General features: G+C 37.9%; 1 protein-coding gene across 6 annotated transcripts in view; it reads right to left on the bottom strand.

Moving 5' to 3' along the window:
- Nucleotides 1-16,766, bottom strand: part of vps13b (vacuolar protein sorting 13 homolog B) — a 399,448-nt gene that overhangs the window by 202,116 nt on the left and 180,566 nt on the right. For 2 of the 6 annotated variants that reach the window (XM_028469708.1, XM_028469710.1), the window contains exons 26-28: nucleotides 14,811-14,982; nucleotides 11,438-11,552; nucleotides 173-314 (exon numbers count right to left, since the gene is read on the bottom strand). In XM_028469708.1, coding sequence (XP_028325509.1) covers nucleotides 173-314; nucleotides 11,438-11,552; nucleotides 14,811-14,982 — 429 coding nt within the window. Of the gene's footprint in view, nucleotides 1-172; nucleotides 315-1,031; nucleotides 1,099-11,437; nucleotides 11,553-14,810; nucleotides 14,983-16,766 lie in introns of those variants that run through there. The other 4 variants (XM_028469711.1, XM_028469709.1, XR_003675707.1 and 1 more) reach the window with 4 other exon arrangements.

Here is a 16,766-nt window from a genome sequence, read left to right as displayed (position 1 = left end):
AAATAAAAAATCAAAGCAGATTTACAAAAAAACTAATTTAGCCAATATTATGCTGCTTATTTTAAGTGTAACTGAGTTTTAAAATGGCAATGAAATACTATGAAATGCTATTTGGGCCAGTGTTAGTGGAGGTCAAAGAGAGTAAACTAAGAAGCATGGATTGGATCCTTACAGGAGGAAAAAAGCCAGAGAAATGGCTGAAAGCGTCTTGCTTGCTGATGGGTCGAACCAGCACAGTGCGTCTGTTCAGCTTGTCAGTGCAAGACAGGATGACTCCTGCACAGCTGCCCGAGCTCCGAACACCCTCCTCCTTACTGGAGGTGAGAGGAAAGGAGAAGAGGTGGGTGCAAAGAAAAGCAAAGGAGGCAAGAAGACACACAAGGTAATCAAATCTAATCACATTAGAAAAAACAAGGAATCAAGACAAAACAGGAAAAACCCTTTAGAATGATTTTGGGGGCTAATTAAAACCAGAGGGGGATGCAGTACCCTAACCCAGTTGAACCAAAGTGAAATGGTCTTATACTATCAAATATTGTTGGTTGCTTTTTCTTACAACTCCTTAAAAACACAAATGGATTTTTTTAAATAAATGGTAAATATGTAAAATTAATTAATTAAAAAAATGATGGGATTTATATGACTAGATTTCAGTATAAGACCATTACTAGAATAGCATGACACCATGTAGAAAACTTATTTGACACAAACCCAAATATAGAGTGTATACAGTTTAGAGAACTTCTTTGGCTTGATTACTCAGTCAACTGCAGTCACTGGAGAGACAGGTGTGTGTTACACTACAGGAACAGTTCCTTAGATTTCTTCAAAAGTTTGTAAAGTTGTAAAATTGCTTTCATTCTGTCAAAGTGGTTGAATATACTATATTTTGTCTACTTTGACTTGTAGTTTCCTGTCTGTCCAGCAGGAGAAGAGCTGAGTGCTCTTGATTGAGTGCAGTATCATTTCAAAGGGCAGCGTACAGAGGCATAAAGCTGCCTCATCTGCCCTCATTCAGGCTGAAGCCTCACCAAAGCCGTCTCCTTGCCCTGCAGAAGGAGTCCTTCATGGCTGCCAGAGTGCCAGACCTGTCCTGGCCTGGAGAAGCACACAAGGCCAAGCTTAAACAGGTATAGGACACTACCGCTGCTGATGTGCCAAGGGCTATAATCAGCCCTTATGGTTGAAGATACACCATAACCATGCTGTTTAAAACCTATTCGCTTGAGTCAAATTGGTTGATGTGAAAGACTGAGCACAGTGAGGAGGACAATGTAAAATACAGCAACAGACTGAGGTTTAAAAGTAAACATAGTAAGTTTTTTTTTTAAATATAAAGCAGTGGTTCTCAAACTTTTTAGGTTCAAGTACCCCTTTCTCTAACTTTTGAATCCAAGTACTTCCTTTGTCCCACTAAATTTTGCTCATAATTCTGTAAAAAAACAGCTATAGAGCATAATGATGGAATAAATGAGTGATAATAAAATCTCATTTTGTAAACAAGTGGAATGAAACAGTATTCAGTGCTTCCTGAATAAACTTATTTCTATAGTTTTTTATCATTTCTAGTCGGGATCAAGACTGACCCTTGTATTTTCAGTTTATGTTCTAATCAAGATCATGTCTGTGTTTTTGGTGTCATTTTGTGTATTTTGTTGAAGTTTGTCTGGTTTTTTATTATTCAGTATCTTTTTCTCTTATTTTGTTTGTTTTTGTTGTTGTCTGTTCTTTTTATTATTCAGTATTTTTTTCTCTTATTTTGTGTATTGTTGTTTTTGTGTGTTGTTGGTATTATCTAAATTATTTTCTCTCAATTTATGTGTTTTTGGTGTCATTTTTGTGTATTTTATACTGATCTTGTGTATTTTTCTCTAATATAGTGTGTCTTTGATGTCGTTTAGTGTGTTGCTCATTTTTAGTATGATTATCATTCTTAACCTAAAATAAACATTATAAAACCCAATAGTTTTAATGCTTTCATTTGTAATTTTTTTACACTCTATCAAGTACCCCCTGTAGTGCCGTCACGTACCCCTAGGGGTACACGTACCACCATTTGAGAAAAACTGACTTTTTTAGGGTGATCAGATAAAGCTTGCTTTTTGTTAATTGATACAAAAACACAATGATAGATTTTAAAGTCACTACCTAATCATATTATTATTATTTTAAACCACCATAAGAACATTTCAAAAACAGCATCTTTTCAAATATCCAGAAGAAGCACCATGCAAACAGTCAACCTTCAAACCAGCAGATTCTGCATTTTAAAGTGTATAAAAAAAAAACATAAATAAGATAAAACAATTCACACAAACATAAATCATTTGAATTAAATACATATAGAAAATTGTCAGAACTCAATGATGATGCTATGAGGTTAGTCAATTTCAGGGTTCCTATAACTTTAGTCAAATTAAATTCAAGACTTTTTAATACCATTTGAAAATACATTAAAGACCAACTTCACAGTAAACACAACTGAGGCAGCCCCCAAAGAAAACACACAAAAATACATAAAATGACAGTAAAACACACTAAAAAACAAATTGAAATAATCAAAATCACTCAAAACACACAAGATGACTACAAAAAAAGACAGAAATCTGTGAAACAACAACAAAAATACAAATAACCAAACCATTATGAAAAATCTTCGTTGGACGGGCAATTTGCATTAAATTTACATTTTACCATGTTGTTGAAAGTTGCGACAAACATGACGCGCATCTGCACAGAGTCCCACTGCAACCACGCCACTGTTTTGTAGTTTGTTCCACTGTCGTGATTGTGCGATGTTATGGAAAATTATATATTTAAAATAAAACTAATGTTACATTTATTTTGAAATGTGAGACTAATTACAATCATATGTTAAAATGTAACATTTGATTTAAACATTGATTTAAGACATTTCAATGACAATTAAGGCCTTATTTTTAGATTTATGAATTTAGTGCCTTTTAAGACTTTTTAAGGATCCGCGGGAACCCTATACATTTTTAGCTACTATTGTGTTTCCCACTGTGGCAGTGAGTTTGCAGCTACGCAACCATTTTTTTCTGCTCCACTGTTACACAGGGAGTTTAGTAAAGGAGTCTCAGCACCTTTTTGTAATCAATCAATCAATCAATCTTTATTTGTATAGCGCCAAATCATAACCAATGGTATCTCAAGGCACTTTACAGTAGAGCAGTCTTAAGGACGGACTCTTCATTTTATGGATACACACATATGCATATATACGTATATACACATACATATGTATCCCACACCCAACATGAATTCATCATGGCGGCAAGGAAAACCTTCTGTTAAGCAGCAGGAACCTTGTGTGGATCCCATTCCTATGATGAACAGCCATCCACGTTATGCTGTGTTGGGTGTGTGCAGAGAAAAGGGTGGAGACAGAGCCGCTGAGACTCTGTAACTCCACACTGAGGATCCCACGGACCTGCAAGACAAAAGCCAGAAGGAGTACAGGAGCAAACACACAAGGGAGTAAGCAGACATAGAGGGAGTGTTTGAAAGAGGAATGGGACCCTCTCCGGTCCCTCTCTAACCTAAATGACCTCTCTCTTAACGCCCTCTCCAACCTCTCTCCAACCGAGCATGCCAGACCCCCCCCCCCCGGCAGTCTATGCCTATTGCATCTTAATTATGAGCTATGAGCTGGTTCCTAACTAAAAGCTTTATCAAAGAGGAATGTTTTGAGCCTAACCTTAAAGGTAGAGAGGGTGTCTGCCCCCCGAACCGTGGTTGGTAGATGGTTCCAGAGAAGTGGGGCCTGATAACTGAAAGCTCTTCCTCCTATACTACTTTTAGAGATGAATGGAACAACGAGTAGTCCAGCATTTTGAGAGCGTAGTGTTCTGGGGGGATTGTATGGCACTACAAGCTCCTTGAGATAGACTGGTGCCTGTCCATTTAGGGCTTTATAAGTGAGAAGAAGAATCTTGAATTCTATTCTATATTTTATGGGAAGCCAATGCAGAGAGGCTAATACAGGAGTAATGTGATCTCTTCTCCTAGTTTTAGTCAGTACACGTGCTGCAGCATTTTGAACCAGCTGAAGTGTCTTAAGCGACTTGCTCGGGCAGCCTGCTAAAAGAGAATTACAATAATCCAGTCTAGAGGTAACAAAAGCATGGACTAGTTTTTCGGCGTCGCCCTGAGACAGGATAGATCTGATTTTAGCAATGTTACGGAGATGAAAGAAGGCAGTTCTTGAAGTTTGTTTTATGTGAGAGTTGAAGGATAAATCCTGATCAAATAGAACCCCAAGGTTTCTAACAGTTGTGCTTTGTGCCAGAGTAATGCCATCTAGGGCAGTTAGGCTAGCATAGGTTTCTCTAAGGTGTCGCGGGCCCAGTACAATGACCTCAGTCTTGTCTGAGTTGAGAAGAAGAAAATTTTGGTCCATCCAGGCCCTAATGTCCTTTAGACAGGCCTCAAGTTTAGATAGCTGATTTGTCTCACCTGACTTCATTGATACATACAGTTGGGTATCATCAGCATAGCAGTGAAAGTTAACAGAGTATTTTCTCATAACATTACCAAGGGGGATCATATAGATACAGAAGAGGATTGGACCTAGCACAGAGCCCTGAGGAACCCCGTAGCTTACTTTAGTGTACACAGAAGACTTATTATTCACGTGTACAAACTGGTACCTATCAGATAGGTAGGACTTAAACCAGTTTAGGGCAGTCCCTGTGATTCCAAGTAATTTCTCTAATCTCTCTAGTAGAATATAGTGATCTATAGTGTCAAAAGCTGCACTAAGATCTAATAAAACCAGCACTGAGAGTCGTCCTTCATCTGAAGCCCAGAGTAGATCATTAGTTACTTTAACTAAAGCAGTCTCTGTGCTGTGTTGAGCTCTAAAGCCTGACTGGAAGTCCTCGAACAGGCTGTTGTTTTGAAGAAATTCACAGAGCTGAGCTGCCACAACTTTCTCAAGAATCTTTGAAATAAAAGGAAGATTAGATATAGGCCTGTAGTTTGCTAAAGTGCTGGAATCAAGAGTAGGTTTTTTGAGAAGGGGTTTGATTACAGCTACTTTAAAGGACTGTGGCACGTAGCCTATTGATAGGGATATATTTATTGTCTCCAACAAAGATGGGCAGACTAGGGGAACAACTTCTTTAAACAGCTTAGTTGGGATCGGATCTGAAAGGCAGGTCGATGGTTTGGAGGATGAAATAATAGAGTTAAGTTCCTGAAGTCCTATATGTGTGAAACAGTTTAGGTTAGGCCTATTTACATTTAATGGTACAGCAGGCCCAGGTGAAGGCAGGGAGTGGCTAATTTTATCTCTAATCTTGTGAATTTTATCGTTAAAAAATGTCATAAAGTCCTCACAGCTGAGGGCTAGAGGAATCATGGGCTCAATAGAGCTCTGACTTTGTGTTAGCCTGGCTACAGTGCTGAAAAGGTACCTCGGATTATTTTTATTTTCTTCAATTAGTGAGGAGTAGTATGTAGATCGACTATGTCGTAAGGCTGTCATGTATTTACTATGGCTTTCTTGCCAAAGTATTCGTGACTCCTCTGTTTTATTGGAGCGCCACATTCTCTCTAATTTACGGGTTGTTTGTTTGAGTGTGTGAGTTTCAGAGCTAAACCACGGAGCTTTCCTCTGACGTTTAATAGTTTTTTCCCTCAATGGGGCAATTGAGTCCAAGGTGGATTTTAGTAGACTAGCAGAGCTATCGACAAGCAGATCCAGTTGAGAGGGGTTATAATTAATATCATAGTTATTTATTGGATGGTGCACTGAGTTTAAGGCAGCAGGAATGGCCTCTTTAAATTTAGCCACAGCACTGTTGGATAGATTTCTACTTGTAACTATTTTATTGCACAGTGCGAGATCCTCTAGGATAATGTTAAAAGATATTAAAAAGTGATCTGATAGCAGAGGATTTTCAGGGTAGACTTTTAGTTCATTAATATCAAGGCCATATGTTAGAACAAGATCAAGAGTATGATTTAAACGATGAGTAGCTTCATTAATAGTTTGAAAAAAGCCAACTGAGTCTATTAGGGACATAAAGGCTGAGCTCAGGCTATCACTATCTTTGTCCACATGGATATTAAAATCTCCTACTATCAGTATTTTATCAGAACTGAGGACTAAGTTTGATATAAACTCAGAGAATTCTGATAGAAATTCAGAATAAGGGCCTGGAGGACGGTAAATTATCGCAAATAAGACTGGCTGGCAGGTTTTTGATTCGATATGAGATAAATTTAGAACCAGGCTTTCAAAGGAAGTGTAACTGGCCTTTGGTTTAGGATAGATTAGGAGAGAGGAATGATAAATAGCTGCTACACCACCTCCACGGCCTATGTCTCGTGGCATATGAGTATTTAAATGACTGGGAGGAGTGGCTTCATTTAAACTAACATATTCATCTTGATACAGCCATGTTTCAGTTAAACAGAATAAATCAAAGTTATTTTCTGAGATAAGGTCATTTACTAGTAGAGATTTGGATCTCAGTGATCTAATATTTAATAGAGCACATCTAATGGTTTTATGTTTTGGTGTTTCTAGATTTGAGATTTTAATTTTTTTCAGATTTTTATAATTGATAGCTCTTTTATTTGATTTTATGTTAAAATCATTGTGAAATATGGGTCGGGGGACTGACACCGTCTCCATAAAATAATATTCATCACCATCACAACAGTTGTCATGGCGATGAACACAGCTATCCTGATAGCAATGGGAGGGAAACTGTCCTAAGGCAAGCGCAGAGGGGCGTGGAGGACTCCCCCTCTGTAACATGGTCTCATTCATGAGATGTCATAAATGTGCCATGTTTTCTGATAGTAGAGATGCTCCCTCCAAAGTAGGATGGATTCCATCTCTTCCTATCAGGTTCGGTTTTCCCCAGAAGGATCTCCAATTATCAATGAAGCCCACCTCGTTTTCTGGACACCACCTCGATAGCCAGCGGTTAAATGATGACATGCGGCTATACATGTCATCACTGGTCAGATTTGGTAAGGGACCAGAGAAAATTACGGAGTCCGACATTGTTTTAGCATAAGCACAAACTGATTCAATGTTCACTTTGGTTGCTTCCGACTGGCGACGTCGGGAGTCATTAGTGCCGACATGGAGGACTATCCTATCAAACTTACGATTACTCTTTGCCAGCAACTTTAGATTTGATTCTATGTCGCCCGCTCTGGCCCCTGGGATGCACCTCACAATGCCCGCTGACTTCGCTAGCTTCACGTTTCTCACTATGGAGTCGCCAATTATCAGAGTTTGTTCCCCGGTGAGTGTGTTGTCCTCACAGAGGGGGGAGAACCTATCTCTCCTCCCAATTGTGAGAGTAACTAATACATAAAGTCCCCTCACCACTCTTTATCTGTCCCATCTCTCCTTCATCTCTCGATACTCCCAAACAGGCATCCCTCACTTTCAGCTATTTGTGTCACAGCTGGAACACATCAGCTTCAATTTGTGTGCGCTGCTCTGTGGAGGAGACTTTCAACAGCTGATAACGAGTGAGACCCACACATATGAACTTTCACGCCCAGCAATATTGAATAATTCATTCCAAACGGATTGCCACTCAATCATTTTTCTCCCCTGCTCCAGCTCTTTTGTTGTCCTATAACAATGATAAAATCAGAAGTACCTCCCAACATTTGCTTCCATATCTATCTTTGCATTTACATCAGTAGATTCCTGAGGCCAGATGAGACATTTTTCTCGTTGAACGTGATCTAATCTGACTGACTGCACACAAATAACGTGGGCTGGGTGATGTATTACCAAGCAATTATCTGTTCAGAATGATTATTATCGACTATAGTCATTGTGGCTGTATATGTGGATGATGCTGATTAAAGTGGGCCAGTAGCCCAGAGGTCTTTCATTGTGTCTTACATTGCCATGACTGTAACCTGGCTCGTGCACTGGACCATTAGTGTTTGCCAGAACCTTAGCTGGTGGAAATGTGCTTGGGACGAGGTTTTAAATGCACATTGAACTAAAATAACCTCAAAATGAGAAAATTGACTCATTATCTACTTAGGAAGGCAAAGAGTCTCCTAAAGACATTAGGCTTGGCGCTGGCTCAGAGGCAATTGGATACACACACACCTGTGAAAAACAGTGTTAAATAATGACCCACAGCACCTTTGTGCTCTTAAAATGTCTAACCACGGACATCGGCCTGGCTTAGGGTATCATTGTATACTAGACCTAACAGATGTGGCCTGACAGAAAATGAATTACCCAACTGAAGCAAATCAGCTGGAATGCTTGGTTGGCAGCCAGGACGAAAACCAGCACAATCATCTCAGTCCCTTTCTGACCTGCACTGACATGCTGACACGCCTGCTTGGAAAGTCTGGCAAATCAAAATCAATAAATATTGCATCAGTGGTAACAAAAACAAAGGAAAAAAAAACCTCTGCAAACTATGGGCTTTAATACAGGTGCTGGGCTCAATCTTTATCCATCCTTCATCACAGCAGGTGACATTTGGACATCAGTATATTCTGTCTGCTGGATGTTATGGTATGTTGCTATAAACGGCAACGTTTTAGAGAAAATGGAAACCTTGTCTACAAAAACACCAAATTGTGAGAACTTTAGGCGCAGAAAAGTAAACAGAGTAGATAATCCATGATGTTGGAGGAATTAGTGTAAGGAAACAGTTGTAAACCTTCAGACTCAGAGATGTAAGACATCTAATACAAATACAACATGATACAATTAATGGCAAAAAAAAAAAAAAAAAAGACTAAATCCATGTACCCTTCATTCTTTGGTTATTTCAAAACCAATTTAAACAACAAATAAACGGTGTGGTTATTTTGTTTTACTGACTTAAAACCAAAACAGAAATACATAAAAATCAAAAACCAGAGAAGCAGTGTTTTTCTGTTTTAAAATAAAATCTTCTGTTTGTGTGTTATTTGGATATTTACGGGAAAACTATGGAGGAAAGCTTCATATTTTAATCTCACCACACAGAGAGGACCCACAGACGGGGACGGACTTACTCTACTGTGTTTGATAAAATGATCTTGTAGAACGTTGTCCACCTCACACCGATGGTGAAGAGGCATCATTCTGAATCTGTTAATATTGTGCCAACTTTACCCAACAGTGTTACGGTCCAAATAGTATCCAAATAAACTGGTGACTGACTATTGAATGTGAGGCTGGTGTGAGGAACAATAGATTAGAACTTCTTTGACTATTTTGCAAAAACAATTACAGCTTTTTTGAGGGCAGGAAAAATACATATTTTTTGCTCGTTATAATACTGCTAGCCACTAACGGCAGCTGTCAACACAGACAGAAGTTGATCACAAGAAACAAGGAGCACCAGTAGATTCATTACATCACCTCTGATTTAATTTTAAAACAGAAAAATGCTGCTTGTCTGGTCTTTGATTTTTCTGTATTTCCGTTTTGGTTTTAAGCCAGTAAAACAAAATAACCACACCGTTTATTTGTTACTTTAATTTGGTTTTAAAACAGAATAACCAAAGAACAAATGGCACATGGATTTGACTAACAGAGCTAGGCCCTCCCAATAACATACAGTAAGAAGGAGCTTGTATAAAAAATAAAACAAACAATTCGATGGTTTGTAGTGTCATCACAACCTAACTCAATTGTGATTTGAAGATCACTTTACTGATTAGTTTAAACTCTCATGTGAGAAGCTCATTCACTCTATTGTCATTCACTGAAAACTTGGAAGGGTGTAACAATGTTAACAAAAAAAGACAGGTAAAGCTAGGTTAGGGTAGATATAATTTCCTGGCTAATGAGCTAGATTGCAGCACAAGATTAGGATTATACTAGAAGTCCTCCAATGACATGCTAGGCCAGTATTTTCCAAGCTTTAATGAGCCACAGCACATTTGTATTCTGCCCACTACTACATGCCAACAAGGCAGTGTTTTGCTTGCTTGTCTACAAATGTTGAAGACACTATAGACATTCTATTTTTGTTGTTTTTATGCTTGTGCTTCTTAACCTGGGTTAGTGGTTCCTAACCTAGGTTTGATCAATCTTCAAGTGTTCGTTGAGTCAGTGGCCACGGTTAAATGTTTTTTAATTTGGAATTAGTTATTCCGAATTAAATCATTCGGAATTAAATTGTTCTGCTTAATACTTACATGAAAATAATAATTTCCGAATTGAGGTTTACATGGAAAACCGGTTTATTTGGCTTTATTCAATTCCGCTTCTGGGGGTTGGGAAGGATCCGATTGGACAGGGGAGAACGTGACGAATCACGTCTATCGGGAAAAACACACAACAAACCTTTTATTGCCAGCTATAACACAGAAGACCACATGAGAACCGTTTTCACTTTTATTTTGATTGTAGTTTTGAAGCAGAAGCTCAACAATAACACACGGTTTCAGTTTGGACCATGGAGCAGAAGAGAGATAGGAACTAATGACCGGTAAATAAAGCCCAGTAAAACTCTGGAAAACAATCACCAGGAATAAATAGTTGCTCCCTGGTAAAGACAGTAGCTCTAACAACAGGTAAAATGATAAACTGGTGATATTACAGCCTGTGAATGCAGTACGGGGACGCATTTACTCCGCCTCTGGGTCCTAGTGCCAGTCGTCCGGTGAAGCCTGTTCCATTTACCGCGTTAACTGAGGTCCGTGTGTGTGTTTAATAAGTCCGTGTGTGTCCGTGTAAAAGTCTGCATGTTTATGCTTCCGTCCACCCTCTCTTTTCATTATAGCCATGTATTCTAAGGCTCTTAATAAATAGTTTCGGCTGGAGTCCGGGCCGCGGTCCTGAATTATGTCGTCATCGCGGAAATGACCGGAATTAACATAAAGGGAAATTAAATGTTTACAAGAAAGAGGAATGATCTAGTTCGGAATTAAAATAGGAACAAACCAGACACCGGATTTAGGTTTCATTTGGTATTAAATTAGCATTAGGAATTAAGTGTTTACAAAGTCAGTTTAAAGAGGAATTTACTTTTATTCTGCTTTAAAGAGAAATTAAAGCTGCCATGTAAACTTGGCCATTGTCAGGGGTTTGACAGAAGCCAAGACACACAGTAAAAAGGTGTTAAAAAAATATATACTGTATTTCCTTGATAAACTAGTTTATTAAAAGACAAATTATGATTACAATGTTAAATTTTAAATATAATTCATAAAAAATTCAATTAAAAGCATGTTGAACAAAGCAAAAAAATCAGCCCAGGCTATTTTATTTTTCCAATTATGAATTGTTTGGTAAATGTACTGATGAAGCTTGCAAGGTTCACTAACTCCATTATGGGTAAGAAACACTATTCTAAGCTATCCCAAATATGTAATAATTAGAGAGAAAAAACATTGATAATGCACAACAATCATAAGATTGAGCCACAACATGCGTACATATACTCACATTTAATGGAGTTATTCATACCTGCATTTGTAGTGATCAATGTTGAAGCTGCCAACCTTACATTTGATTTTAGTGTAAACATCCTGGACATCGACAGAGGCACTCAGGTCTTCAAGTTCACTTATAACACAGATTTCTAGAAGAAAAAAAGACGGAAACATTTTCAGGAAACAAAGGGAATTAAAAAAAGTGTCACCCCGTTCACTGGAAGTGAGTAATCGTCAGAAAGCAATTCATTGCACGCTGGAAAATATATTACATTTGTTTTATTCATTACAATTCTTTTTCCAATTCCTGATGAATGCACAAATCCTCATCTGATCAACATACTTATGTCAGCAGCAAACACATGTATATTGCATTGGTTATCAAAAATAATCCCAACTAAAACATGTTTTAAATATGTCTTAAATACCTAAAATAAAAAATCTGAGTGTTAAGAAACATGTCCTTAGCTCTTATGCCATATGTGATTTTTTATTAGACTACATGGTTATATATACATTCATAAATATTGCCGGCCCGGCCAACCTGTAGTACCTTTTTTCCACAGGTTGGGTGAGTATAAGCTAATTTACAGCAGAGCAGTCCCTGAACTAGGCCATCTCTGGTAACAAACATTCATCAAACAGATAAACGGTGCGCAACCCGTGAGGTTTACAACTAACAAACAACTGCTTAAACATCTTCACTCATGAACGCACCACACATGTAAAGCTGACGATATACATGGGCCCGCCAAAAACATTTGCAGGGTGTAGCAGAGAATATTGTCACCTGCCCATTCAGTGGTCAGGACCGGATATGGTGGAAGTGTCCATTTTACTCAGTAATGCGCCACCTCGTGGTGGCAGAAGTTGCTTGCAAATCTCACATATTGCACCTTTAATAGAGTAAAATAAATGTATTTAATGGAAAGACAGGCTTTCAAATTAAGACTGCAGACAGAAGTATGTGAAAGAAAATGGACAGTATTAATCCAAAAAGTATTCTCATGATCTATTTACCAGAAAAAAATTGTAATGTTTATGTTTTTTTTATATTGGCTTACATACTTAATACGGTGGTCATCGCTGCAGTTGTTTTATTATTGTGGTTGCTAAGGAGGTTATTTATTACTGCTGTTATTGTTGTCTTTGTCACCACTGTTTTGATTGTGATAGCCTTATTTTGTTTGGTATAGTTTTTTTCTTCTCCTTTTACCATTCTAAGAATATCCTTCGTATTATTGCTGTAATTGTCACAGTTTGTTCATCTGTAATAAAAAATCATTACCAAAATAAAAAAGTAATTAGAGAGGTGTCGCCATTTGCTGTATAAGGAGCAGCAAATAAAAGGATTGGCACGTTATCAGGCAGACGTTCACAATATTGGGGTAAATTGGTATAAATGATCTAAGCCAGGGGTCTGCAACCTGTGGCACTGGAGCCTAATGTGGATCTTTGACTCTTTTGCAATGGCTCCCTATAGCTTTAAAATAACTATTGAAATAAATAGTTATTTTTTTTACAGAGGCTATCAATGACTAAATAAATCAAGATAACATTTGTTAACCTAAAAATAAATCACATTGTGCAATGACTCAGCACCTTCCTACTTCACCTCCTACAACATCTACAGACCATCAACTTTCCTGTGCCTGTGGCTAACCTTAAGTTTTAAATCCCTGGTAAGATAATTAAACCAATAAAAACACTGTTCTGGAAAAAAATAAAGATTTTAATTGTGTAGGAACAGATTAATTTAACCACCAATGTGCTGGTTAAATATACATGTTTTATGTGTGGCAAGAAATGAGCAATTAGCATGTGTTGATCACATGATCATATGTTATCAAATTCACGTTACTTTTTTGTAGACTTCCAAATAAAAAAAAGAATATTCTTTATATAACAATGTGTTTATATAAACTGAGATGCGTAAGAATTTGAAGATGCAAGATACTGTTTTATTTCTTGATGTCAATTTATTTAAATCAAACATTATTCTATATAATGTTAACTGTATAGAATTTAATACACTGTATTGTCTTCATTAAGAAGGTATTTTTTTTAGACTTCAGGAGGACTTTAATCCAGGTGAGATGAGGTTAAATGGTTCCTTGTAGTGTAAAGGTTGCAGAGGTGTTATGTTACAGCTGTGACAAGTATTCTCTGTTAAGCATTGGGTGAAACATTACATGCCAAATATTTATATGCCAAATATTTATATACACATATATATATATATATATATATATATATATATATATATATATAAATGTTTTATGCTGGTGAAAAAGGTTTGTGCAACAGTTTATTGAAATGTCGACACACCAAATATCTATGAATGACTTATGGAAACAAAGCTTCTGAGGAGCATTAAACTATCTACTTCAAATGGCTAATCCTAAAAGACAGAATGTGCCACTGATTTGTGCCTTCACCAGAATCTCTGGTGACTTGCGCTTCCATTTCTACCTTTAATCTCCCAACACATAATAGCATCACATTATACTCCAGCACCAATGGAATGAAGTGACTGTCTTTTTCCATTTCTGTTAGAAAGACAATCTTATTTCCTCTGCAGCTGAAAAACAGATTACATCATAACAGATTGTGTGCAGCTATGTATGCGACTCAAAAAAAAAAAAAAGTGCATGTGTGTCATAATTTGCATCTAATAAATTACAAAAACACATTTTTGGCTTTTAAACAAATTCTAGACAAAGAACATCTAGTGGTAAGTTCACCTCAGAACTCAGTTGGCACATATTAAGCCCATATCCAGAGTAATGCCTATTTAGGATGTATCTAAATCAAACCATCTCTGTGAGGTCCTCTCCAACATTCCATTTCCACTATTAAAGACCTTAAGCTAGGCGATCTGGTTGGCAGATGCTAAATATTACAGCCACCAATTAAAGGTAAATCCAGCCTTTCATCGCCCCAGTAAATCTAAAGGGGGCAGGAGGCGGTTCACTTGGGATTCATCACCCAGATATTTATTTGTGTTTGCTCCCCCCCCCCGATCCCTCCATCCCTCCTGCTCTACAGCTGCCTCTCCCATGTAAGTGCCTCATATCTGACTGAGAAAATAGGCGTATTGGTGATCACTTGACTCCACGTGTTGAAACCGCACCACTTAATCGTGCTCCATAAACTCTTTCCCATAGTGATGTCCATTAAAAATCAATCAGTTCTCAAGTTCAAAAACTAACAAATCAATTAAAAACAGTCCACTCACAATTATTACTTTGATTGGCTGAACATGAAAGAATATTAATTTACTCTGTGGAAACAAACCCCATAAAATGTAGGGGGTACGTTTCTAACTTTACATGATCAGGAAGAAGAAGATCAGGGCGAATGTGTCGAGAGGATAAACAGAGATCAGGATGATGAGTAAGGTGTACCTGTATTTTTTGATGTAGTGTCAGTAGCAAACAGTTTGACCGTTACTTTAGGTAGCATCCACTGCATCCAAAGGCTGACCTTCCCACTAGTTCCACCAATGTTACTGGTTTTCTGCTCCAGAGTCACTGTGTCGGGGAATGGGTTGTCGTCTCCAGCAGGCACAGAGTCACCCTGTGGACATAAAACAATCAACTAAAGATTCATGCAAATAACTTCTATCATTCTGTCCTTTTGCCTTAAGTGTGTGATAAAATGGCTATTTGCAGGGTTGGGGTCAATCATAATTGTAATCGCGTTGATGATTGATTACAATTATGTCAGAATTACAATTGTAATTTAAAAAAATCTGTTGCTGTCGTAATCGTTATTAAATTGTAATTGAATTTAGATAATTTACTTTGTAATTACCATTGCCATGACAATTCTATAAAATTGATTTTATATTATATATAACTGACAAAGATTATAATTTAACGCAAAACTGGGGAACCATGTTACAGTTCTATGTACAGTTCTACACATACTGTATGTAGTTAACAATTATTAAAATATGTTTCATATCAAGCTTTTCCACATTTTACCATTTTAAAAGATTTGAAATCGAGGGGTATACTGACACAAAAAAGGCTCATACGCCCACACCAAAAATATTGAAAACTATATTTTCATTGATTAGGAACCCTAAAGGCTCATACTCTGGCGCACATCGGACTGAGCACGGACTGTCCGCTTTCCTCAGACCTTACGTACTTGGGTTCAAACATACTCGGGCGAACACCCGAAAAGCGAAGTACGCGTAGACTCCTCGCTGAGTCCGCGGGGCCAATTAAATGCAAAGCTCAGACTTCTCCGCGTAGTTGGTGTCACACAGAACACTGCTCGGCATTGTATCGACCCGCATTAAATGCAACACTAACCTGTATTTCACCCTCCTGGTGAAAGGTTGAAATACAAGCAGACGAGCTACGACAATAGTGACACCTTTCAAACATGTCCCAGGAGTACAAGGACTACAAAGAACTGCTAAGAATCATGGGGCATGTACAATTTTAATGGAAAATACTACACGGCGGTGCACCCAAGTATGTAAGCTCTGAGGAAAATGGACAGTCCGTGCTGAGTTTGTTGTGCACGGAGGCTGCCCAAGTATGTTTGAGCCTTAACAAAGTAACCAACTGATAGGAAAGAAATTACATAAAAGATATTTGTTTTAGTGTATTTTTTCATTATCATTAGAGATGCTATCAGAAAGCTAACACAAGAGGAAGGTTCACTTTAGTTAGGTTATTTATTTCAGGCTCAGTAATTGTGATTAACTGTAATTGAACTTTAGTAATTGAGAACATAATTTTAATTTACTTTCTTATAATTTAGTTGTAATTGGAAAAAATGCTGGTAACTGTAATGGTAATTGAATTGTAATTGAAAACGTAACTGTAACTGAAAAATGTAACTGACCCCAACCCTGGCTATTAGTAAGGAGTGCACACCTCCCGCCACCTTATAGACGCTGGGATCAATTTCAACGTCCTATGAACCTAAACAGAGGTGGCGAGTGTAGTCGATGGATAATTGAATTTGTGTGCTTGTGTCTGATGTGTTTAGTGAACGTGTACATTTAAAGCGTTTATCCCTGTGCATATCACCATAGCAAAGCAACCACCAACTACTGAGCCCTGTGCGGTATTAATGACATCATTGTCTGGAGGGCAGATTTCTGCACAGAACAAAGCAACGTGAGTGAGGGAAACAGAGCATTGTGTGAAGCTGTCACTTGTGTTAACCCCAAACTAAGTCACCAGCACACACAGGGCCCATCTCACTTGACACACATACACACGCACACACACACACACACACACACACACACAAGCTTTGAAGTAAAAAGTGGAGGTAGAGAGAAGAGGATGTGAAAACACCAGCAGGATCAGATGGAACACACTGGGAGTTTAGGA

The sequence above is a fragment of the Gouania willdenowi genome, chromosome 16, assembly GCF_900634775.1.
Source record: "Gouania willdenowi chromosome 16, fGouWil2.1, whole genome shotgun sequence".
Taxonomy (NCBI): Eukaryota; Metazoa; Chordata; class Actinopteri; order Blenniiformes; family Gobiesocidae; genus Gouania; species Gouania willdenowi.
The sequence above is the reverse complement of the archived record's forward strand: the minus strand, read 5'-3'. Positions and strand labels throughout refer to the sequence as shown.